The following is a 24,401-nucleotide window of genomic DNA, read 5'->3' on the forward strand; positions in this document are numbered from 1 at the left end:
AACCAGCAAGGTCAGGGGACAAGGCCTTTGTTCCTTTCTGGGCTGCACCTTCTGTTCGTTACTAGTCGATTAATGTATAGGCAAAGCTGGGTTCACGTAGCGAGCGTCGTTTTGGCACTTACTGAACGATGGCTGGTGCTCAACGGCTGGTGATGGAAGACAGGATCAACGGCTGGAGTCGGAGTCAGGATACAACAGCAGATCTGGGCAAAGCAGCAGTCCAAGCCGGAGCACAAAAACAGCGGAGCCGGAGCAAAACAGACAGAACCATGTGCGGGGTCTATCTTTATAGGGCCCCCAATGTCCGTGCCTTTTCGGGGCGGGCCTTTACCTGCCATGTATCGATTGGATCATTTCCCAATCGATGTCTTACAAATCCCCCAATCTGAGGGTCTCTTCTCGATGGGTGGGGCGGTCTCTAGGGTCTTTTGTGATGGATACTTCTGGTGCCGTTTCGTCTGGGCGTCCACTCAAAGTATCCATTCAAAACCAAATGTTGCTATTGTGTGTGCCCAGATCTGGATTGCCTCATTACTATGCAAAGCGTTTTGCTATTTACACATTTGGTTGAGATCTTCCACCTGGCCATAAACTAGTTTTGCTACGTGCAGAATGCTAATTAGCCTTTGCAGACTGCTTGTCCTGGCTAAACTGTTTTCTCCCTACAGTCTTAGCAGTTCTCCATTTTGTTAGCCCAGTGTCCATCTTAGGTGGCTACATTCCCTCCTTGTGATCCTCACAATAAAAAATTGTGACGGATCACCTATGCACGTTGCTTCGAGTGCTTCTGGGTGCCTTCTTTGTGTTCCCTGACCTCGGCAAGTTCCTGGGCGTCTACTCTGTCCTTGACTATGGGAAGAAAATTTTTTACCTGACATCTCTACTTGGCGCTATGTCAAAGGGGACATGCATTACCAAAACCGGGAACCTCTATCTATCACAACTATCCTTATCTTACCTTAAACATTTTATTACAGTCTAAACCTCATCCATTCATACCACATTACATAACATTTCCTGACTCGGCAGTCGAGTCCAGGACAATATAATACATGGGTATTTTTTATTCACATAGTGCTTTATTCATTGAGGGGCTGGGGGGATTGGTGGAAACCGAAAATAGGGGATTGAACTCCATAGATGGTTGAGGGGCAGGAACGGGAGGCTCTCCTTTTCCATTTCCTCAACCTGAGGGTCTGTACGATTATGCAGAGGATTGCGATCACTAGCAGTGATTCAATCACATATGACATGGAGTAACATGTCATAAATTTTGTGCACCAGGTCTGAACTTCACTGATCAGAGCTGAGCACGGGGGAGTTGGTGTGAGGGAAACATTGACGGCGGGGGTTGTGGGGAAAACGTGCCTTGCTTCCACACATACAAATACAACATTTAACAGTAATAGGTAGGCTTCCATCATGGTCTTCTCTTCGTTCTCTTTCTCTTCCTCCTGTATGGCCGATCCTTGCTGTGAACCCTCTTTCGTCCTTTGAAAGCTATGGGATCAAGCACAGTATCTGTCAATACACAGTTTAATATCCGTACTTGTTAGTGTATCTGTCCTCTAATTCCAATTGACCCATTAAAAATGACTGGCCAAGTCACACCCTGTGACTCCCCTCGTTTTTTTTTTTCAAAAGCGAATTTAATGAACAGAATACACCTAACAACTTTCCTCCTGCGAGCCGTCTCGCAGGCTTTGCTGATTTACCATCCGAATGTTCCTGGATGTAAATAGCATGTGGGATGGCGGCCTAAGGGCTGCCTAACGAAAAATGAAAACAAATTTGAAAGAAAAGGTCGAATGGGTTGCGTATGGGTACGATTTGAATGGGATCCCCGGGTAAGGCGTGCTGTGCCATACCCGAGCTTGGCTGACCAAAGTGGGTTCTCAGACAGGGCGGGTCCTCAGTGCCGTTTGTCCACTGCCTGAGTAACCTGGATTAAACGGGCAAGAATGTGTTTACTGTGGATTTGCAGCCTCTATTCGCCGAATAGAGGGGCACCTAAAAACAAGGGAGGAGCCAAGATGCTCCTTTTGAAAATTGAGCTGGGCTTCAGACATTTTAGCCGATAAGGTGAGCTGGTCACCATAGAAAGTTCTCAGAGGTATCTGCGGACAAGCTAAAGTGCGTGCGAGGTGGTCACAATCTTTTCAGCTGAAAAGAAGGTGTCCAGCCTCCAACTGAACCAATAACATTAAATACAAACAAACATAAACTGACAAACAAAACATACGTGCAGGTTCCATCAGAAAGGACATCGCTTCCCTCAAGCGGTTCCTATTTTACATCATCTGGACACCTCACTTTTCCTCTGTCTCTGTGAACAGGGTCACAAAGGGGTTGCCGTATCGGGATTCAGACACCGTGTCATCCTGAGTAACCTGGATTAAACGGGCAAGAATGTGTTTACTGTGGATTTGCAGCCTCTATTCGCCGAATAGAGGGGCACCTAAAAACAAGGGAGGAGCCAAGATGCTCCTTTTGAAAATTGAGCTGGGCTTCAGACATTTTAGCCGATAAGGTGAGCTGGTCACCATAGAAAGTTCTCAGAGGTATCTGCGGACAAGCTAAAGTGCGTGCGAGGTGGTCACAATCTTTTCAGCTGAAAAGAAGGTGTCCAGCCTCCAATCCCGGATCCCACACCCTTGTGTGGATCAGGCATGCAATTTTGTAATTGTGTGACCGGGGGTCACTTTTGGCGTTGCGGACAAGTCGGTACGAATTGTCCCTGTGCCAGAGTGTTGGGTCTAAAAGTGAATGGGTATTGTCGGGGCCGTCGGGGTCGGGTGGTGGGTCTGGGTTTTTAATGTAAGTGACTTCCATGGGGTCACTGGAGTCGGGGTCATAGTCGCTGCAATGTGGGCTGTAGTGTGGTGTGCTGTGGCTGTCCTCAGAGTCAGTGTCTGTATCGCTGTCTCTGCTGCGGCAGCTAGTGGGCGTTTCGGGGCGTGGTCTGTTGTGGTCAGTGGGCGGAGTCGTGGGCGAGTCCGATGAAGAACTGGTCTGTGAGGGGGATGGTGGAAACGTGTCTCTGGTGGGCGGGGTGAGGTGTTCTGCTGCGTCTAGCAGGACATGGTGTGCATGGTTAGACTGTGTTCCATATGCCTTTAGCTGGTTAATATGGAACCACGCGGTCTTTCCATTGGGATATTTTATCTTATAAACTGAGGGGCTAATTTTATCCGAAATTGAATATGGGCCGGAATATTTTGGTGCCAAAAAACTGCTGGGGTTGTATACAGATAGCATTACCTGTTGCCCAACCTGGAATTCTGTGGGGTGTACGGTCTTGTTAAAGCATGCTGTGCTTTGTCTACGCCGTTTCCCTAGTTGAACTGCGGCTGCGATCTGTGCAGACCTCACAGTCTCAACCAGGTCTTTAACTGCCTTTTCATGTGTGAGGGCCGTCACTTCGGGGCTAGTCATGTCCAGTCCTAAAAGGAATTCTGTACCTTTCATAGGGCGTCCGGTCATGAGTGTGTGTGGTGTGTATCCTGTGGAAGTTGAAACTGTATTTCTGATGAACATGAGTGCAAATGGGAGCACTGAATCCCATGTTGAGTTGTTTTCTTGAACCATTTTTCTAAGTGTGGATTTTAGGGTCCGATTCATGCGCTCTACAATCCCGCTGGACTGTGGGTGATACGCAATATGAAAGTTTTGTTTGATGCCGAATATTGTCAGGACGTTCTTCATGACACGTCCTGTGAAGTGAGATCCCTGGTCCGAATCAATGCTTCGGGGTAAACCCCATCTCGTGAAGATGTGGTGGGTCAGGATCTTTGCAGCTGTCTTAGCTGTATTCGTTCTAGAGGGGAATGCCTCTACCCATTTGGTAAAGGTATCGATTACCACCAGAACGTATTTATAGCCATTCCTACAAGGGGGCAATGGTCCTATAAAGTCGATCTGGAGGTTTGTCCAGGGGCCATTAACTGGTCGAGTGTGCCGAAGCTGTGCCTTTTTAGAATACCTCTCCGGGTTATTCTGGGCGCAAATAAGGCAATTCTCGATGTAGTGAGTTACATCTGTCCTTAGGTTAGGCCACCAACAGAGCTGCCTGAGGTGCCTCGTGGTCGTGTCGATTCTTTGATGTCCATGCCCGTCATGGAACAAGGCAATCATTTGATTCCTGTCCTGCTGCGGGACCACATAAAGCTGGTCCTTGATGATCACACCCTCATGTGTGGTCAGTGCGTGTCTAAATTTGTCAAACTGAGGCACAAAGTTGCCTTTAAAAATCTCCCTGAGATCCTCATCCTGCTTCTGTGCTTCAGCTAAATCCTTAATATTGGTCTGTGAGACTTGAACTGCGCTCACAGGGGCGCTAGCTGGTGCGCTAGCTGGGGGTGTCCACAAGTGTCCTCGCCTGGAACCTGCCTTAGCCAGTGCGTCGGCTTTTACATTCCCAGGGGGGGATGACCTATGGTGGCTTCTAACTTTTATGATGCCGAAGGTTCTGTCCTTCGCTTTATCTAAAATGTGGCGGAGTAAAGGGGCTGATGGAAGGGGTTTCCCGTCTGCGGAGACAAAACCTCGTGTCCTCCACAGGGGTAGAAAATCTGTCAAACTATTGCAGACATATAGACTGTCCGAGTATATGTCCGCCGGGCTGGGGAAAGAATTGGGGTGGTCCACTATGTATGCTATGGCCGCAAGCTCTGCTGCCTGCGCGCCTAAGTGACCTGGCAATTTTAACGCTATTTCCTCGAGAGCGCGACCCTGCGCATCCTCGACATAGATGCCGCATCCCGTGATACGCTCACCTTATAAAACTGTGGATGAACCGTCCACGTATATCCGTAGTGGTCCACACGTGTCTGTGTGTTGGGGGCTTTGTCTTGGGTTCCCTATCTTCCTGGGGGGTGTCTTCGCTATGAAGGGTCCTGTGTTGTGTAGGGGTGCTACAATTTCACATTCATGAGGCTGTCCTGGATATTGGAGGTTGTCGGCTAAAAATGTGTGTGTGCGGGTCCGTTTAACCGTAATGTCGCGTCCTTGTAAGAGTAGTGTCCACCTAGCTGCCCTAATCTGGCTAACTGAACCGTCCTTCAGTCGACCGTCTAGGAGTAACTGTGTGGGGGTGTGCTCGGTCAAAATAGTGATGGGGTTGAGTCCGGTAATGTACGAGAAGTACTGAACTGCCCAGAAAACTGCTAGGAGGTGCCTCTCGCAGGCTGAAAATCCTTGTTCAACTGGGTCTAAGAGTCGGGAGGCATAAGCCACTGGTCTTAGCTGCTCGTGTCGTTCCTGAAGTAACACGGCCGAGAGGGTCAGATCTGTGCTCGCTACCTCTATTGCATAGGGGGAAAGGTGGTCTGGGACTTGTAGCGCGGGTGCTGCGCTAAGGGCTTTCTTTAACTCTTCCACAGCCTCTGTATGCTGCGGAAGCCATTCCCAGGGGGCTCCTTTCTTAAGGAGGTCTGAGAGTGGGGCTGCCTTTGTCGCAAATCCGTCGATGTGGTTCCGACAATAACCAACCAGTCCTAAGAACGACCGGAGGGCTGAAACATTCTGGGGAAGGGGCAATTTGACAATCGAATCAATTCTTTTGAATTCGATCTCGCGTTTGCCGTGCGTGATGACTGTACCCAAATACATCACTTTGTTTTCCAAAATCTGGGCCTTTCTTGGGTTAACTTTACAGCCAATTGAGGTTAAAAGTTCCAGGAGTTCGGCCAGAAGCGTAATGTGCTCTGCCTTTGTGTCTGTCTGCAGTAGTAGGTCGTCTACATACTGTACCAGACATTCGGGGCGGGAAAATTTTTCTAAACCATTCGCCAGCTGTCGGTGGAAAATGGAGGGGGAATTGTGGAATCCTTGTGGAAGGCATGCCCACGTATACTGTTGTGTTTTGAAAGTGAAGGCAAATTTGTACTGGCACGCCTTTGCCAATGGGATTGACCAGAAGCCATTGCTAATGTCCAATACCGTGAAAAATTTGGAGTTGAGTCCCTGTTTGAGCATGGTCTCGGGACTTGTTGCTACCGTGGGGGCTACTGCTGGGGTTACTTTATTGAGCTCCCGATAATCGATGGTCAGACGCCATGATCCGTCGGGCTTTCTCACTGGCCAAATAGGGGCATTATTGGTCGAGGCTACTGTTCTAAGCACACCTTGCTCCAATAAGCTACCTATCACGTTCCCTATTTCACCCTCTGCTTCTAGGGGAAATCTATATTGTTTCTGTGGTCGGGGGTCAGGTCCGGTAACGTGAATTTTTCCAGTCATTCTGCCACAGTCGTGCCGGTGACTGGCAAATGCTGTCCTATGTTTGTTTAATACTGCCTTTACTTGTCTGTCCGTGTTTAATGTAGTCAGGTCAAATGAATAGTCTCCTACTGCGCTAATCCTATTAGCGTACTCTCCTACTGTGAGAGTAGCGGGTGCTCTGTCCGATCTCGCCTTTCGCCAGACACACTGGTTAACTGGGTCGAATGACAGGCATTCATAAAATCTATCTCCAGGATGTGTTCTGCTGTCCGGGGAAGATTTACTAGAACGACGGGGTGTTTGGTGGAAATGTTCCCTAGCTGGATTGCTACGGGTGCTGTAATGTGTCCCTGCTGCGAGTGTCCTGTGAAACCGCTAAGTGTGATGGTGGAGGTGGTCGGCCACGTGTCTGCCTGTGCCGTGGTGGTGGAATTAATCGTGGTGCGGGATCCTCCTGTGTCCCAAAGTAACTCTATGGGCTTCCCTCTAACCTTAGCTGTGACTACCGGTCTTCCGGATTGATCCCAAAGAGTGTCACAGACCCAAGTGGGGGAGCCCGAACACCGTCAGTCCGTCCCGTCCACATTGGTCTGTCCTGACTGTATCCCTATACTATGGATTGGTTTGGCTTTATTCCTATTCAAAGTGCCTGTCTGCTGGCCTCTCTGTGATCTCTGGGGTGCATTACATTCCTTAGCCCAATGTCCTAACTGGCCACAGTTGTAGCATTCCTGCGACTTCTGTGGAGGGCTGTTCTTTCCTTCATTTACCCACGCGGGGTTTTGGTGCGCTCTCACTGCCTGTATGTCCGCTGCAGCCTGAGCTTCTTCTGGGGATTTCACTTTGCCTCTGCCCTGAACTGATTGCTCCCAAGCGCGGGACAATCTTTTCAGGACCCACTTCTCATTATGGGCCTCTTCTGAGGGGTCATAGCTGTTGCAAGCACTCTGTCCTGCATCTGTGGCATGGGAAATTATGGTGCGCGTCCATTTAACCATATTTTCTCGGTTCAAATGGGCTCTGTTTAAATCGCCAAAAACTGCGTTAAAATGGATCCACAGCCTTCCTGCAAATGCTGTGGGGTGCTCGGTTTTCTTTTGTCGGCACTTGTTAAGTCCTTCGACTGGGTCACCTCGATTATACCCTATGGCATCTAAAATGGAGGTATGCATTTCCTCTAGGGTGCCTCCGCCAACGTTCTGTGCGCCGGGGAGGGCTGCTACTACCGATTGGTCTAAACTCAGAACTGTGAGCTTAACCTGCTCTCTTTCGTCCAGGCCGTACATGGTTGCCTGTTGCTTTACTTTTGCGAAAAATTGGTGGGGGTCTGCGGTGGGGAGAAACGGAGTGATCTTTTCACACGCGTCCCTGAGTTGGGTTACAGTTAAGGGGGTGGTATAGGTGATATCGGGTGTGCCTTTCTTTGGGTGGTGACTGGATTCATTGGTGCGGTAACTATCTGATCTGTGGGGGGTTGGGGTGCTTGTCTTTTCTGCTGCGCTGCTGGCGCACATGTTCCCTGAACATAACGCTGCGCTGTTTCGCTTAATTCCTTCCAGTCTGGGGCATTCTCCTCATCTAACTGCGTTCCAAAGGTGCTTTGGAACCCATTTTGCACGGAAAGCAGCGATTGCAGCTCCGCAATCTGCTTCCTGCATTTTGCATGGTCTACTGTACTCTGTCTTTGTTCTGTGGTGGCAGCATGGAGTGCTCTTAAAGCTGCATTTAGGTCAGAGCATTGCCTCTGCAAAGCCTCTACCTGCTTCTCTGATTCTTCTCTTATCAGGACGGCACGTTGCACGTCCTGATAGGCCTTTTCGTACTGGGTCTGGGAACTGCTGAGATGGGCTAGACAAGACTGATGTGCCCTCTTGGCATCATCCACCTCTCTACCTTTCTCTGCCAACTTCCCTCTAAGATCCATATTTTCTTTCTCGATGTCCCTGACATCCACTTTACTCATCCGATTTCTCTCCTCTAATTCTGCTCGGAGCGACTGAACGACCTCCTCTGTGCCTCGCAATTGTGCCAAACAGGACACGATTGCCATCGGCTTGCGTGCTTTACTAAGGGTTTTCTTATGAATTTGAGAGAGGTTCTCCCACCAAGTATGTCCTATACTTCCGGGACCTGTCTCCTCATTCATACAGAACTCTTTCCAAAGGGGCCATCCCTTTCCTTGCAGATACTTGCGGAGTTCCAGCTCCCACACGGGACACTGACCTACTCGGCTACTGCTGGTCGCTGCGACCACAAACCGTTCTGGGTTCATGAGGCGTTCCATTGCCTGCATGGCCATTTTCTCTGACTCACTTTAATTTGGAACAGGGGGTGTTGAGGTTATGTCTCACGAAACGGGTAAGGCTTACGCTATGTTCCGTTCACAAAACTGCCGAAAGTTTGTCGCAACAAAAATGCTTTCAGGTTTTCCTTACAACCCTGTTAGTACGCATGCACTAAACACACTTCCGAATTACGTTTATTCGTTTGAACACCTTGAATACTTGTGATTTCTTTCCTTTTTCTTTACCAGATTTCTAATTCAAATTTCAGGGTCCTCGACGGAGTGGGGGTGCCACTTGTAACCGTGTCCCGTCAGGAAGTCGCCACTAAATGTTGCACGTTTTACTTGAGTGTATTACGTGTTTATTGGAGTGTATTAACACGCCTCCGTTTAAAGGCCGTGTGCTTAACACTGCTACAGCTCTGTGTGTGTATTTTCAGCTCGGAGTCGCCAGGTGCCGTATATAGACACCTCACAAGTATTTCAAGGTCAGGTTCAAAGTAATAAAACTATACACCGATCAGTAAGTTCAAACGATCAATATTTATTATACAAATATAATAAATACGCATGCACACGCTAAAGACTAATACCTATTTCTACTATTAAACGACTAAATACTTATCTAAGTAGGAACCAGCAAGGTCAGGGGACAAGGCCTTTGTTCCTTTCTGGGCTGCACCTTCTGTTCGTTACTAGTCGATTAATGTATAGGCAATGCTGGGTTCACGTAGCGAGCGTCGTTTTGGCACTTACTGAACGATGGCTGGTGCTCAACGGCTGGTGATGGAAGACAGGATCAACGGCTGGAGTCGGAGTCAGGATACAACAGCAGATCTGGGCCGGAGTCAAAGCAGCAGTCCAAGCCGGAGCACAAAAACAGCGGAGCCGGAGCAAAACAGACAGAACCATGTGCGGGGTCTATCTTTATAGGGCTCCCAATGTCCGTGCCTTTTCGGGGCGGGCCTTTACCTGCCATGTATCGATTGGATCATTTCCCAATCGATGTCTTACAAATCCCCCAATCTGAGGCTCTCTTCTCGATGGGTGGGGCGGTCTTTAGGGTCTTTTGTGATGGATACTTCTGGTGCCGTTTCGTCTGGGCGTCCACTCAAAGTATCCATTCAAAACCAAATGTTGCTATTGTGTGTGCCCAGATCTGGATTGCTTCATTACTATGCAAAGCGTTTTGCTATTTACACATTTGGTTGAGATCTTCCACCTGGCCATAAACTAGTTTTGCTACGTGCAGAATGCTAATTAGCCTTTGCAGACTGCTTGTCCTGGCTAAACTGTTTTCTCCCTACAGTCTTAGCAGTTCTCCATTTTGTTAGCCCAGTGTCCATCTTAGGTGGCTACAATTTGAGAACTCTAATCTTACCACAGTGAGGCTGATAATTGCCAGTTCTGACTGAATGTACACGATTGAAGATCCAATCTAACTGGTAGTTTCAACACTCTATGTCCTGGGAAGATTGTTGACTACAAAGACTTCAACATCAGCAACAAGGACACATCTCTCTTTCTTCCATATTTCAATTCCTAATATCTTGCCCCTTTCCCTTTTAGTGCGTCTCTCCTGCGTGTGTTTAGATAGAGAGTGGGGCGGTCAAAGAGGAAAATAATAGATTAGCAGGCTGCTATTCTAGTTTAATTATTGCATGTTTTAAGTCTTGTTATAAATAAACAGTCTTTGTGTTTTATTTACAAATCTGGTGTCTATAAATCATTGGAGTAGTCCAGGGCCAAAGACTTTCGAGAACTTTATAAGAATTATTGGTTAATTCACTTATATTGCGACTTCGGTTCTGAGAGAACTTAAGCAGAAGTGTTTTGACCTTGGAAGTGAAAGGAACACTCTTTCTCCCCTGCTCGCTCACGTAAAGTGAAAGAACTGCTCTATTGTTCTGAGAGCAGTGAGTGGCTGGCACATCCTTTACTGTAAACCTGAAATGATGCTGAGTCTGCAGAGAAGATAGACAACCTTGCCAAAGAAAACCATCTCAAGCCTAGGAAGAGGTACCAAAACGAAAGCATGAACTTCAGAAAGACATTGACTGGAAGTCATCCCAATGCATCAAAGTTCCTTATCCTTTAATTGTATTAATATTTTCTTTCCCATTTCCCTCTTTTGTTCGTTTGTCTGTGTGTGTGCAGAGAGTGGGGTGAGTTAGGAAGGGGTATGTTGGTAAAGAGGTAATAGATATATTTTCTGTCTGTTTAATTATAATGCTGTGCAGGGCAGCACGGTGGCCTAGTGGTGAGCACAACCGCCTCACGGCGCTGAGGTCCCAGGTTCGATCCCGGCTCTGGGTCACTGTCCGTGTGGAGTTTGCACATTCTCCCCGTGTCTGCGTGGGTTTCGCCCCCACAACCAAAAATGTGCAGAGTAGGTGGATTGGCTACGCTAAATTGCCCCTTAATAGAAAATATATATATATAATTGGGTAATCTAAATTTATTAAAAAAAAAATTATAATGCTGTGCATGATAAAAGGTTACTTGTGTTGTAAAGTTACAAACCTCGTGACTGTAATTTATTAGGCTCAACCAAGGACCTCGGGTATTTTAAATTAAATCTAATTTCACCTATGTTGCGACTCCAGGTCAAGTGGGGCTGGAATTGACCCACACTAGCCCAGGGTATCGTGACAATGTTCTTCCTGCCAAAATTAATTACTTTGCATTTCCCGCATTGAACTTTGTCTGCCATTTTTACGCCCTTCCACTAACTTATCTATGTCCTTTTGAAGTTCTTCACTGCTCACTCACAGTTCACAATTTTGCAATTGTGCCGTGTACACACAGGTGTTTTCAGTGCCCCTTACCCTTGTTCAGTTCCTTTTCAAATGCTGTTCATTTTTAACATTTTCCAGTTTGGAAACTTAAAACCTTTACCTTATTGTTCCCTCCACAGTGGCTTGTGTTATTTTTTCCTGATGTTTTGGTGTCATTATGTTGATAAAACCAACGGTCTGAGTTTTATCCTGACTCTCTCCATTCAAAGCCAGTTGAAGTAAATGGGATGAAAGGCTTTCGCTGCTGGTTCCAAGGTTCTGGAATGAAATTAATTTGGAAAGTATTGAGCAGCATCTCGTAAACATACAAATGCAGGGAGTGCAGGGGTTAAAGATGAGGGCCAGTAGGTAGACGGTTAAATGCAGGAGATTTGGAGCAGGATATGAAAAGTTTCTTTGCGGAGAGTTAGGGATGCTGTGGAATTTAGTCAGTATCAGTGATTGAGGCGGAAACTATGTCAACAGTCAAAGTTAGATTGGGTACACCACTGAATGAAAATGGGATTAGAACTATTTGTTTGTGAAGGCTTTGCAAATTTACTTTGTAAATGCTGACACACAGGTCTTGATATTTACTGAGGTGGGAAGTAGGTGCTCTGTTTGGGAAATATGGACTGGGGCTGGTTTAGCTCACCAGGCTAAATCGCTGGCTTTTAAAGCAGACCAAGCAGGCCAGCAGCACGGTTCGATTCCTGTACCAGCCTCCCCGGACAGGCGCCGGAATGTGGCGACTAGGGGCTTTTCACAGTAACTTCATTGAAGCCTACTTGTGACAATAAGCGATTTTCATTTCATTTCATATCATTTCATTTTTCATGTCCAGATTTCCTCAAACGCTTAAGAGTTTGAAGGTAGAGTGGGACACAGGTTTGCTTGGAATGCTGCTTAAATAAGAAGGAGAGAATAGATCTGACTGTTCTTAGATGGGGGTGATAATGTTACCCTTCCTCTCCTTCTCCCAGTCCTGTCCTGCAGAATCATAGAATCACAGAATTTACAGTACAGAGGGCCATTCAGCCCATCGTATCTGCACCGGCCCTTGGAAAAAGTACCCCACTTAAGCCCACACCTCCACCCTATTGCCGTAACCCAGTAACCCCGTAACCCCACCTAACCTTTTTTTTGGACACTAAGGGCAATTTATCATGGCCAATCCACCTAATCTGCACATCTTTGGACTGTGGGAGGAAACTGGAGCACCCGGAGGAAACCCACGTAAACACGTGCAGTCTCTGCACAGACAGGGACCCAAGCCGGGAATCGAACCTGGGACCCTGGTACTGTGAAGCTACCGTGCTGCCCTTGTGCTACCGTGCTGTCCTTGTGCTACTGTGCTGCCCTTGTGCTACCACTGTGCTGCCCTAAAAGGCATTTGGAGGCAAGCCTGAGTGTTGCTGCCTCACAATGCAGGACCCGGGTTTGATTCTGACCTTGGGTGACTGTGTGGAGTTTTCACTTTCTCTCCGTGTCTGTGTGGGTTTCCTTCGGGTGCTCCAGTTTCCTCCCACAGTCCAAAGATGTACAAGTTAGGTGGATTAACAGTGCTGAATTGCCCCTTAGTGTCCAAAGGTCAGGTGGAGTTACGCGGATAGGGCGGGGGCTCTTTCGAAGGGACGGTGCAAACTCACTGGGCCGTAAGGCCTCCTTCTGCACTGTAGGGATTCTATGATTTCAGAAGATCAAGATGGTTCTGAATATTAGTCATTCAGATTACAATTACAGAGACAAAAATATGTAGTTCAAAGGCACACTCATTGCCTGAATGATCTATATAAATTGCTCTCACCTTTTTCTGCCTTGGTCTCTGATATTGTTGCAGCCCTGTGACTAAATTGTAACCAGGCAATAATTTATTCAAAGTTCAGAGATTCCGATTCGTATTAAACGGTTATGCATTTCCTTTCCTCCAGATTCTTTTCTGCATGCTTTCTATTCATTATTTTATTTTCTCTTCCCACTTGCCATTACACAGCCAGCTTTTGCCCAAGAATGTTACTTCGACAAAGGGGAGTGAGGCAATCTTGCTGTCTTTAGAAAGATGGGCTGGGGATAGACTCCTTTTTTTCTTCTCCTTGTCGTGCAGAAAGACCAGCTGAAGGTATCGTGAAGCAAGTGTGGGCATTGCTTTTCTTTGTAAAGAGAATATAATATTGAAAGGCCTGATTCCACAGCACTAGTTACCCTTGATACCTTATCTAAGTGACCGTTTCTCACTTTAGCAATTTAATTGCAAAGGCATCATGCATTCCAGCGGGACTCAGTGGATAACGATCAGCATTGGGAATACTAGCTGTTTGTTTTTGCCTGACTAGCCCAGGGACTTGGATTGTTTGACACCTTTCGTGACCGCATGATGCTCCAAAGTACTTTACAACCAATGAACCTTCTATTTAAGTCGAGTCTAGTCACATTTCCTACAAATGTACAAGTGTAGGAAATGAGGCAACCAGTTTGCGCACAGCAAGTTTCCAAAAACAACAATGTGACAACCAGATCTGTTTTTTACACACTAATCGTGGGATCAGTATTCGGGGTGTCTCTTGATACCACGGTGTAAGCGAATGAGTTGGATATGGGCAGGATTTAAGACAGACAGAACTTAAAGCAAGCAATGTAATTTATTGCAACGGGCAAAATCAATGGTGTTTATTTCTACATACTGGACGGGACGAAAAGGGGGGGGGGGGGGGGGGGAGGTGGCGGTGGGGGGGGGGGGGGGGTGTTGCTTCCTTGCTCTTCTTCAAATAGCATCATGGGATATTTTATGTCCACCTGAGAATGTAGACAAGATCTCGATTTAATATCGCATCCAAAAGATAGCTCCTCTGACAGTGCAGCACTCCCTCAAACTGCATTGGAGTGACAACCTGTGTAACGTTCAAGTCCCTGGAGTGGGATTTGAATCCACCAGCTTCTGACACAGAGGGTTGGATTAAATGCAGCTAAACTGCTGACTAGAGTTTGCTGCCGGAGAGATTACCATAACATGGAGGCACCTCAACCACATTTTACTGACTGACTTCCATTGCTTTTTATTCTCAGGAGAAATTTGCTGCTGATAAGCAATGTTTTCATACTCGTTGGAGCTTTGTTAATGGGGCTGAGCAGAACAGCCAAATCCTTTGAAATGATTTTAATCGGGAGATTCTTTGCTGGAGTAAATGCAGGTAGGTACCTTTTGTCTTGCAATTTACGATTTCATTCACACACCTGGTCATGTGAAGGAACCATACAGCGATCAATGTTGTGGGATTGCACTGCGAGTGAGGTGGGGATAGGAATTTCTTACCTTGGAAGTCATTTAAATTTAAGACTCGGTTTTGGGGTTACTTAATCAAGCATTATTTTTTTAATTTGCTCAGACTTTTGGAAATACTTCTTCAGCTGTTTTTTAAAAAATTCATTCATGGGACAGGGATATCGCTGGCTGTGCCAGCATTTGTTGCCCATCCCTAATTGCCTGTGAGTTAAGAGTCAGCCACATTGCTGTGGGTCTGGAGTCACATGTAGGTAAAGACGGCGGATTTCCTTCATAAATGACGTTGGTGAAACAGATGGGTTTTTACGACAATCGACAATGATTTCATGATCATTATTTTGTTACCTTACTGTAGTGTGTTTGGTAGCACTACTGTATGTAACATGCGTTACTCAATCCAGTTGCTGCAGAGGCCTTCTGCACCTCGATGAAGAAGGCTCAAAGTCATCCAGAGGTATTGAAAGGTTTATTGAGTAACAGAATTTAACAACTGCATGAGTTCTTACTTTAAGATCACTACCAGTAGAAAGATTACAACTTTTATATACAGTAGCTATGCCCTGAGCTAGATCTATGCTCCTGCTCGGGTCACAGTCTAATCACCAAGAGAGACAGAGAGCTGCTTGCGTCTGGCTTTTATACCCACCAGTGCTGCCCCTATTGATCTTTCAATTTCCCATTAACCCCTTATGTACATACCCATGTAAAGATCACTACATCCCCCCCTTTTTTATACATAGTTTCAGTGTTGTTACTAGAATGGAACAAACATAGTTGGTATTGTGTGCAAATGCATTACAGAAATCAATGATTGCACCAGTCTGATATTCACAGGTTCAGACGGTTGGGTGTGCATCTGATTCGAGTTGATCTAAGTGGGAATGGAGACACTGAGGTTTTAATGTCTGTCTGTTCACCGGCTGATGGTGTCAAGTGTTGTCGAGTGTGTGAGTCCTGTAGATTTAACGTCGGAAAGACAGGTTCAGGAAGTGGAGCCTTTAGCAGGTCTCGTCGATTGCATCTGAACAGCTCACCTTCGTCGGATTTTACAATGTATGATCGTGCCGCTGCTTGTTGTAGCACTGTTGCCGCGTTGGACCATCCTCCACCTGGGTGTCGCAGTCGAACCATGTCATTGACCGCTAATGGTTGCAATGATTTTGCATGCCCGTCATAGTACCGCTTTTGTTTGTGACATTGGTGTTGTATCTTGTAAAGCACTTATGAGTGATCCGGATTGCTGAAGTGTAATGCTGATAGCGTTGTTCTCACGTCTCGATTGAAGAACATTGAGCTCAATGGTGATGATCTGTATGATAATAGAGCCAAGTGTATGTCAGAATTCAAGTCAGTGGCCTTGCTTATGAGTTGTTTGATAATGTATATACCTTTCTCTACTTTGCCGTTGGATTGGGGAAAGTGTGGACTCAATGTCACGTGTTTAAAGTTGTATTTCTTGGAGAATTCCTTCCACTCCCAGCTCGCAAAGCAAGGACCATTATTGGACATGACTGTTTGTGGAATACCATGCCTCGAGAATGTTTCCTTGCATGCTTTGATAACTGATGCGGACGTGAGATCCGGGAGTTTCATTACTTCTGAAAAGTTGGAGTAATAGTCAATGATAAGAACATAGTTTCGACCCATGGAGTGAAACAAATCTATGCCAACTTTGTTCCACGGTGACATAGCCATCTCATGCTGCTGGAGTGGCTCCTTGCATTTTGCCTGTTGATGTTTTTGACACATGTCACATGTGAGTATCATGTTTGTCATGTCCTCATTTATCTCAGGCCAGTACACGGATTGCCTTGCTCTTCTTTTCCATTTTTCGATTCCAAGATGTCCCTCGTGAATCCTGCGGAACATGTCTGACCTATAGTGGAATGACTTTTCTGTCATTTCTCAATATTAATCCATCCACTACTGTCAGTTCAGTTTTGATGTTTTGGAACTGCGGGCACCGTCCTTTTGGCCAGCCATGCTGAAGGTTGTGCATGACCTGGAGCAAGGTCGCATCTTCTCGTGTCGCCAGACCAATTTGCTGCAGCTTCTCGTCAGATGCTGGGAGAGTCTCTCTGGACAACTGTGCTTGAGCTTCTACATCGTCAAAGGACGCAGGAGGTGAGCTGTCAGTGACAATGGCTCGGGACAGTGTGTCAGCTATGATGAGGTCCTTCCTGGGAGTGTAGACCAGTGTGAAGTTATACCTCCTCAACTTCATCAACTTCATCATCATGCGTTGTAGGCGCGGTGTCATATCATTGAGATTTTTTTCAATTATGTTGACCAGCGGTCTATGCTCAGTCTCAACGAGGAACGTGGGAAGGCCGTACACATAGTGGTGAAATTTTGTGATACCTGTGATCGCCCCAGGCACTCCTTCTCTATCTGTGCATATCTGCACTCTGCGGCGGCCATCGCTCTATACGCGAATGCAACTGGGACCCAATCCGATTGGTCATCCTGTTGGAGGAGTACCGCACCAATTCCATGTTGACTGGCATCGGTGGAGATCTTTGTGGGTTTTGTTGGGTCGCAGAACGTCAGAGTTGGAGCTGCCATCAATTGGTGCTTTAGATCTACCCAGTCTTCTTGGTGGTGTGGAGTCCAGTCAAACTCTGTGTCCTTCCTGATCATGTTTCGTAATGCTGACGTCCTTGTTGATAAGGTCGGTATAAACTTGCCGAGGAAGTTAATGAATCCAAGAAACCTGAGCACAGCTTTCTTGTCTCTTGGCTGCTGCATGTTCTGGATTGCCGTGATCTTTTCATTATCCGGCCTCAACCATTGCGCTGATATAGTGTCACCCAGGAAGGTCCGAGATGAGCGTGCGAAGGTGCACTTGGATTGGTTGAGTTTCAACCCAAATTGGTGAATTATTTTGAAGACTTGTCTTAATCGAGCAATGTGGTCTGTCGTTGACCATATATTATATCAGGGACAAAAGAACGACTCGAGTAAGATTAGGGCCAATCAAGGATAGTAGTGGAAAGTTGTGTGTGGAATCAGAGGAGATAGGGGAAGCATTAAATGGATATTTTTCGTCAGTGTTTACACTGGAGAAAGACAATGTTGTCGAGGAGAACACTCAGGTTCAGTCGACCAGGCTAGATGGAATTGAGGTTCAAAAGGAGGAGGTGTCAGCAATTCTAGAAAATGTCAAAATAGACAAGTCCCCTGGGCCAGATGGGATTTATCCTAGGATTCTCTGGGAAGCCAGGGAGGAGATTGCTGAGCCTTTGTCCTTGATCTTTATGTCGTCTTTGTCGACAGGAATAGTGCCGGAAGACTGGAGGATAGCAAATGTTGTCCCCTTGTTCAAGAAGGGGAGTAGAGACAACCCTGGTAATTATAGACCTGTGAGCCTTACTTCGGTTGTGGGTAAAATGTTGGAAAAGGTTATAAGAGATAGGGTTTATAATCATCTTGAAAAGAACAAGTTGATTAGCGATACTCAACACGGTTTTGTGAAGGGTAGGTCATGTCTCACAAACCTTATTGAGTTTTTTGAGAAGGTGACCAAACAGGTGGATCAGGGTAAAGCTGTTGATGTGGTGTATATGGATTTCAGTAAGGCGTTTGATAAGGTTCCCCACGGTAGGCTATTGCAGAAAATAAGGAAGTATGGAATTGAAGGTGATTTAGCGGTTTGGATCAGTAATTGGCTAGCTGAAAGAAGACAGAGGGTGGTGGTTGATGGCAAATATTCATCCTGGAGTTCAGTTACTAGTGGTGTACCGCAAGGATCTGTTTTGGGGCCACTGCTGTTTGTAATTTTTATAAATGACCTGGAAGAGGGTGTAGAAGGATGGGTTAGTAAATTTGCAGATGACACGAAGGTCGGTGGAGTTGTGGATAGTGCTGAAGGATGTTATAGGATACAGAGGGACATAGATAAGCTGCAGAGCTGGGCTGAGAGGTGGCAGATGGAGTTTAATGCGGAAAAGTGTGAGGTGGTTCACTTTGGAAGGAGTAACAGGAATGCAGAGTACTGGGCTAATGGCAAGATTCTTGGTAGTGTAGATGAACAGAGAGATCTCGGCATCCAGGTACATAAATCCCTGAAAGTTGCCACCCAGGTTAATAGGGCTGTTAAGAAGGCATATGGTGTGCTAGCCTTTATAAGCAGGGGGATTGAGTTTCGGAACCACAAGGTCATGCTGCAGCTGTACATAACTCTGGTGCGGCCACACCTGGAGTACTGCGTGCAGTTCTGGTCACCACATTATAGGAAGGATGTGGAAGCTTTGGAAAGGGTTCAGAGGAGATTTACTAGGATGTTGCCTGGTATGGAGGGAAGGTCTTACGAGGAAAGGCTCAGGGAATTGAGGTTGTTTTCGTTAGAGAGGAGAAGGCTGAGAGGTGACTTAATAGAGACATATAAGATAGTCAGAGGGTTAGATAGGGTGGACAGTGAGAGCCTTTTTCCTCGGATGGTGATGACCAACACGAGGGGACATAGCTTTAAATTGAGGGGTGAGAGATATAGGACAGATGTCAGAGGCAGTTTCTTTACTCAGAGAGTAGTAGGGGTGTGGAACGCCTTGCCTGCAACAGTAGTAGACTCGCCAACTTTAAGGGCATTTAAGTGGTCACTGGATAGACATATGGATGAAAATGGAATAGTGTAGGTCAGATAGGCTTCAGATGGTTTCACAGGTCGGCGCAACATCGAGGGCCGAAGGGCCCGTACTGCGCTGTAGTGTTCTATGTTCTATGTTCTATGATGTCATCGACATATACTCTGACACCTTTTTTAAAAAAATTATTTTTATTAAAGCTTTTTCCAACCAGGATTTCTACATAACGAAAAGAGAAACAATAAACACAAAATATTTAACAAAACAAGGTGGCTGCTATCATTATACAAATCAAAAATACACGTTATATCAACAAGTCCCCCCACCTGAGCCCATCCCTCCCCCCGCCCCGTTGCTGCTGCTGCTGACACTTTACTGCTCCCCTAGAAAGTCAAGGAAAGGTTGCCACCGCCTGGAGAACCCCAGCAAGGACCCACTGAAGGTAAACTTTATTGGCTCCAGGCTGAGGAACCCAGCCATATCATTAACCCAGGTCTCCACGCTCGGGGGCTTAGAGTCCCTCCACATGAACAAGATCCGTCTCCCGGCTACCAGGGAGGCAAAGGCCAACACCTCGGCCTCTTTCGCTTCCTGCACTCCCGTACCCTCCGACACCCCAAATATCGCTATTGTTGGACCTGGCTTCACCCGCATGTCCAAAGTCCTGGACATAGCCCTTGCAAAGCCCTGCCAGAATTCTTTAAGCACCGGGCATGCCCAGAACATATGGACATGGTTCGTAGGACTCCCTGCACATCACGCGCAGCTGCCTTCTACCCAAGAAAACTTGCTCATTCTTGCCGTCGTCATGTGGGCCCGGTGCACCACCTTAAATTGAATCAAACTGAGCCTGGTGCATGACGCGGAGGAATTCACCCTGCCCAGGGCATCAGCCTACAGGCCGTCATCCAGCTCCTCGCCCAGCTCCTCCTCCCACTTGCCCTTCAGCTCCTCCACTGAGGCTTCCTCCACCTCCTGCAACTCCTGATATATATCCGACACCTTCCCCTCTCTTACCCAGATGCCAGACACCACCCTGTCCTGTATCCTTCGCGGGGGTAACAACGGAAATGTCCCCATCTGTTTCTTGAGAAAATCCCGAATCTGGAGATATCTGAAAGCATTTCCCGGGGGCAGGCCAAACTTCTCCTCCAGCGCCTGCATGCTGGGGAAGTTCCCATCTATAAACAGGTCCCCCATCCTTCTAATGCCTGCCCTATACCAGCCTTGGAACCCCCCCCATCTATCCTGCCTGGAGCAAATCTATGGTTGTTCTGTTTTGGGGTCCAAACTGAGGCCCCCTCCTCCTTCCTGTGCCTTCTCCACTGACCCCAGACCCTCAGTGCCGCCAACACCATCGGGCTTTGGTGTATTGTGCCGGCGAGAACGGCAGCGGTGCCGTTACTAGTGACCCTAGGCCCTCATGACTCGCGGGGTTTATTTACCCACACAAATCCCGTGATGATCCTGTTTACCTGCTTGAAGAAGGATTTGGGGATGAAAATGACGAACAGGAATCTGGGAAGAACTGTCATCTTCACAGTCTGCACTCTTCCCGCCAGGGAAAGCGGGAGCATGTCCCACCTTTTAAAGTCTCCGTCCATCTGCTCTACAAGCCGAGATAAGTTGAGCCTGTGTAGGGCATCCCAGTTCCTAGCCACCTGTATACCTAAATATCGAAAGCTTCTCTCCACTATCTTGAGCGGGAGCTCCCCCAGTCTTTCCTCCTGACCCCTAGCGTGGATTACAAACAGCTCACTTTTCCCCACATTCAACTTGTATCCCGAGAAGCTCCCAAAGTCCCCCAGTATCCGCATGACCTTCCCCCATCCCCTCTAGCGGGTCCGAAATATACAACAGCAGGACATCCGCGTAGAGGGAAACCCGGTGCTCCTCCCCCCCGCGCACCAGCCCCCTCCAGTTCCTAGAAGTCCTAAGCGCTATGGCTAACGGCTCAATTGCCAGGGCAAATAGCAAAGGGGACAGGGGGAACCCCTGCCTCGTCCCTCAGTGCAACCTGAAATACTCCGACCTCAGCCGGTTCGTGGAAACACTCGCTACGGGGGCCTGATACAGTAGCTTGACCCACCCTATGAATCCCTCCCCGAATCCAACCTACCTAACACCTCCCACAGGTACTCCCACTCCACCCTATCAAAGGCCTTCTCCGCATCCATTGCAGCCACTACTTCCACATCCCCTCCCTCTGAGGGCATCATAATAATATTCAAGAGCCTCCTCACATTCGTGTTCAGTTGCCTGCCCTTAACGAAACTCGTCTGGTCATCCTCAATCACTCCCGGGACACAGTCCTCTATTCTGGTGGCCAGAATTTTTGCCAGCAATTTGGCATCTACATTCAGTCTGTAGGACCCACATTGGAGTGGATCCTTCTTCTTCTTCAAAATGAGCGAGATCAGTGCCTGCGACATCGTCGGGGGGAGGGTTCCTCTCTCCTTTGCCTCGTTAAAGGTTCTTAGCAGGAGTGGGCTCAGCAGCTCCGAGAACTTCTGATAGAATTTACAGGGAAGTCGTCCGGACCCGGGGCCTTGCCCGACTGCATACTTGCCAGCCCCTTGTTCTATGTTCTACCTCCTCCAACTCAATCGGGGCCCCCAGTCCCTCGTCCCACTCCTCACCCACCCTTGGGAGCCTCAGCCGATCCATAAATTGCTTCATCCCTTCCCCTCCCCTCAGGGGTTATAACTCATATATATTCCCATAGAACACCTTGAAGACTTCATTGATCCTCTCTGGGCTCAACACCGTGTTACCTTCCTTATCCCTCACTCTCCTGATCTCCCTGGCTGCCTCCCTCCTGCGCAGTTGGTGCCCCAGCATCCTACTCGCCTTCTCCCCATACTCGTAGACTGTCCCTTTCACTTTCCTCAACTGTGCCTTCGCCTTCCCCGTCAGCAAATCAAACTCCGCCTGTAATCTCCGGCGCTCCTTTAGCAGCCCCCCCTCACGGGTCCCCGCGTACTTCTTGTCTACCCTAAGCATCTCTCACACCAGCCTCTCCCTCGCCACCTTCTCCCTCTTCTCTCTGTGGGACCTAAGAGAGATTAACTCCCCTCTGATGACCGCCTTCATAGCCTCCCAAACCACTGCTGCTGTTACCTCCCCTGTGTCATTCGTTATCATATAGTTCTGAATGCTCCTCCTTATCCGCCCACACACCTCTTCATCCGCCAGCAGCCCCACATCCAGTCTCCAGACAGGGCGCTGACCCCGCTCCGCCCCCAGTCGCAAGTCCACCTAGTGCGGGGCATGGTCTGAGACAGCAATGGCCGAATACTCAGCCCCCTCCACCCTCGGGATTAACGCCCTGCTCAGCACAAAAAAGTCAATCCGCGAGTAGACTTTATGGATGTGAGAGAAAAAGGAGAACTCCTTCCCCCTTGGCCGCCCAAATCTCCACGGGTCCACGCCCCCTATCTGATCCATGAACTCCCACACGGCCCTGGCCGCCGCCAGCCTCTTTCCCGACCTGGACTTAGACCGGTCCAACACCGGGTCCAAGACCGTATTAAAGTTCCCCCCCCCCGCCACCATGATCAAGTTACTTGACTCCAAGTCTGGGATTTAACCCAAAATGCGCCTCATGAACTCCGCATTATCCCAGTTCGAGGCCTAACACATTCACCAACACCACCCGGGCCCCCTGTAACTTGCCACTCACCATTGTGTACCTTCCCCCCTTGTCCGCCACGATGCTCCCTGCTTTAAACACCACCCGTTTACTAACCAGAATTGCCACCACTCTAGTCTTTGAGTCTAGCCCCGAGTGGAACACCTGGCCCACCCATCCTCTCCTTAACCTCGTCTGGTCAGCGAGTTTTAAGTGCGTCTCCTGCAACATTTAGATGCGAGAACACGCGGGACCTCTTGACCGGCCAATTCAGGCCCCTCACATTCCATGTGATCAGCCTGGATGGGGGGTTGACCCCCCCTCCCTGCCGACTAGTCACCTCCCTTTTTCGGCCAGCCACGTGCCCGCATCCCCCGCTCACTACAGCCCCCCCACCGGAGGCCCCCCAGCCCACCTTCCATCCACCCCCAACAACTGGCTCCCCTTCAGTCTGCAAACCAGCACCCCCACCCCCCCCCCCCGCCGGTAAAGCACCCGCTTTGCACTGATTTCCCCCCCCCCTTGCGCTTCCGTAAGTCAGCTGACCCCGGCCACTCACGCCTCTATCTCCAGACTTAGTATTGTCTCCTCTTCCGGGCCCCCCACTCCCCCCTCCCCCGCAGGGTAAGAGGGCAAGTGACATCCGGATCCTTCCCGAGCGCCGGACAACACAGCCCGGGCGTCACCCCGCCCCTTGAAACAAAAAACAATAACAGAGAAGCAAACAAACTGAAATTCTACACATAGTCTTTCACCAGGCCAACCCCCGATTTCATATCCCCGCCAACGCGTTTAACCCATGTGCAGCCGCCTCTTAGTTCAAGTCCAGCTTTTCATGTCTAATGAATGTCCACGCCTCATCTGGCGTATCAAAATAATGGTGCCTGTCCTGGCACGTTACCCAAAGTCTCGCAGGAGCCCAAACTTCACCCCTTTGCTGTGGGGGACCGCCTTGGCCCGGTTGAAACCCGCACGCCTCCTTGCCAGCTCAGCTCCCAAGTCCTGGTAAATGCGAATCTCGCTCACCCACACCCCTTTGTCATCGCCCTCGGTGGTTCATTCGCCCTCGGCTTCCTGGCAAGGACCCTATGCGCCCCATCCAGCTCCAAGGGCCATGGGAAGGCCCCTGCGCCCATCAGCATCCCCAGCATCGTAGTCACATACGTGCCCGTGTCCGCCCCCTCCATACCCTCTGGGAGGCCCAGGATCCGTAGATTGTAACTCCGAGACCTGCATGTGAGGTCATCCAGCCTCTCCTGCCATCTCTTGTGTAGGGCCTCGTGCGCCTCCACCCTGACCGCCAGGCCCAGGATCTCGTCCTCGTTCTCAGACACCTTCCTCTCCACCTCCTTGATCACCTTCTCCTGTACCTTCTGGACCTCCACCATCTTTTCCATGGAGGCCTTCATAGGGGCTGGCATCTCCGATTTTAGCTCCGCAAAACAGCTCCTCAAGAAGTCCTGCTGCTCTCTGGCCCACTGGGCCCATGCTTCCCGATCCACGCCGGCCGCCATTTTGTCCTCCCGGGCCCGCTCTGTCTTCCTCCCCGCAATTGCTCATTTTATGGCCCCGCTCCTGGTTCCCTCCATACAGCACCAGGGGGAACCTCTCCAGCGTCTGTTCC

At 48.5% G+C, this 24,401-nt stretch overlaps 1 protein-coding gene across 3 annotated transcripts in view; it reads left to right on the plus strand.

Annotated features, from left to right (window-relative positions):
* LOC119963228 (solute carrier family 2, facilitated glucose transporter member 11-like) overlaps positions 1-24,401 on the plus strand; it is a 157,428-nt gene that overhangs the window by 52,090 nt on the left and 80,937 nt on the right. For all 3 annotated transcript variants that reach the window (XM_038792021.1, XM_038792030.1, XM_038792038.1), the window contains one exon: positions 14,347-14,471. In XM_038792021.1, the coding sequence (XP_038647949.1) occupies positions 14,347-14,471 (125 nt within the window). The remainder of the gene's footprint in view (positions 1-14,346; positions 14,472-24,401) is intronic.

This window comes from Scyliorhinus canicula, chromosome 1 (genome assembly GCF_902713615.1).
Source record: "Scyliorhinus canicula chromosome 1, sScyCan1.1, whole genome shotgun sequence".
Lineage (NCBI taxonomy): Eukaryota > Metazoa > Chordata > Chondrichthyes > Carcharhiniformes > Scyliorhinidae > Scyliorhinus > Scyliorhinus canicula.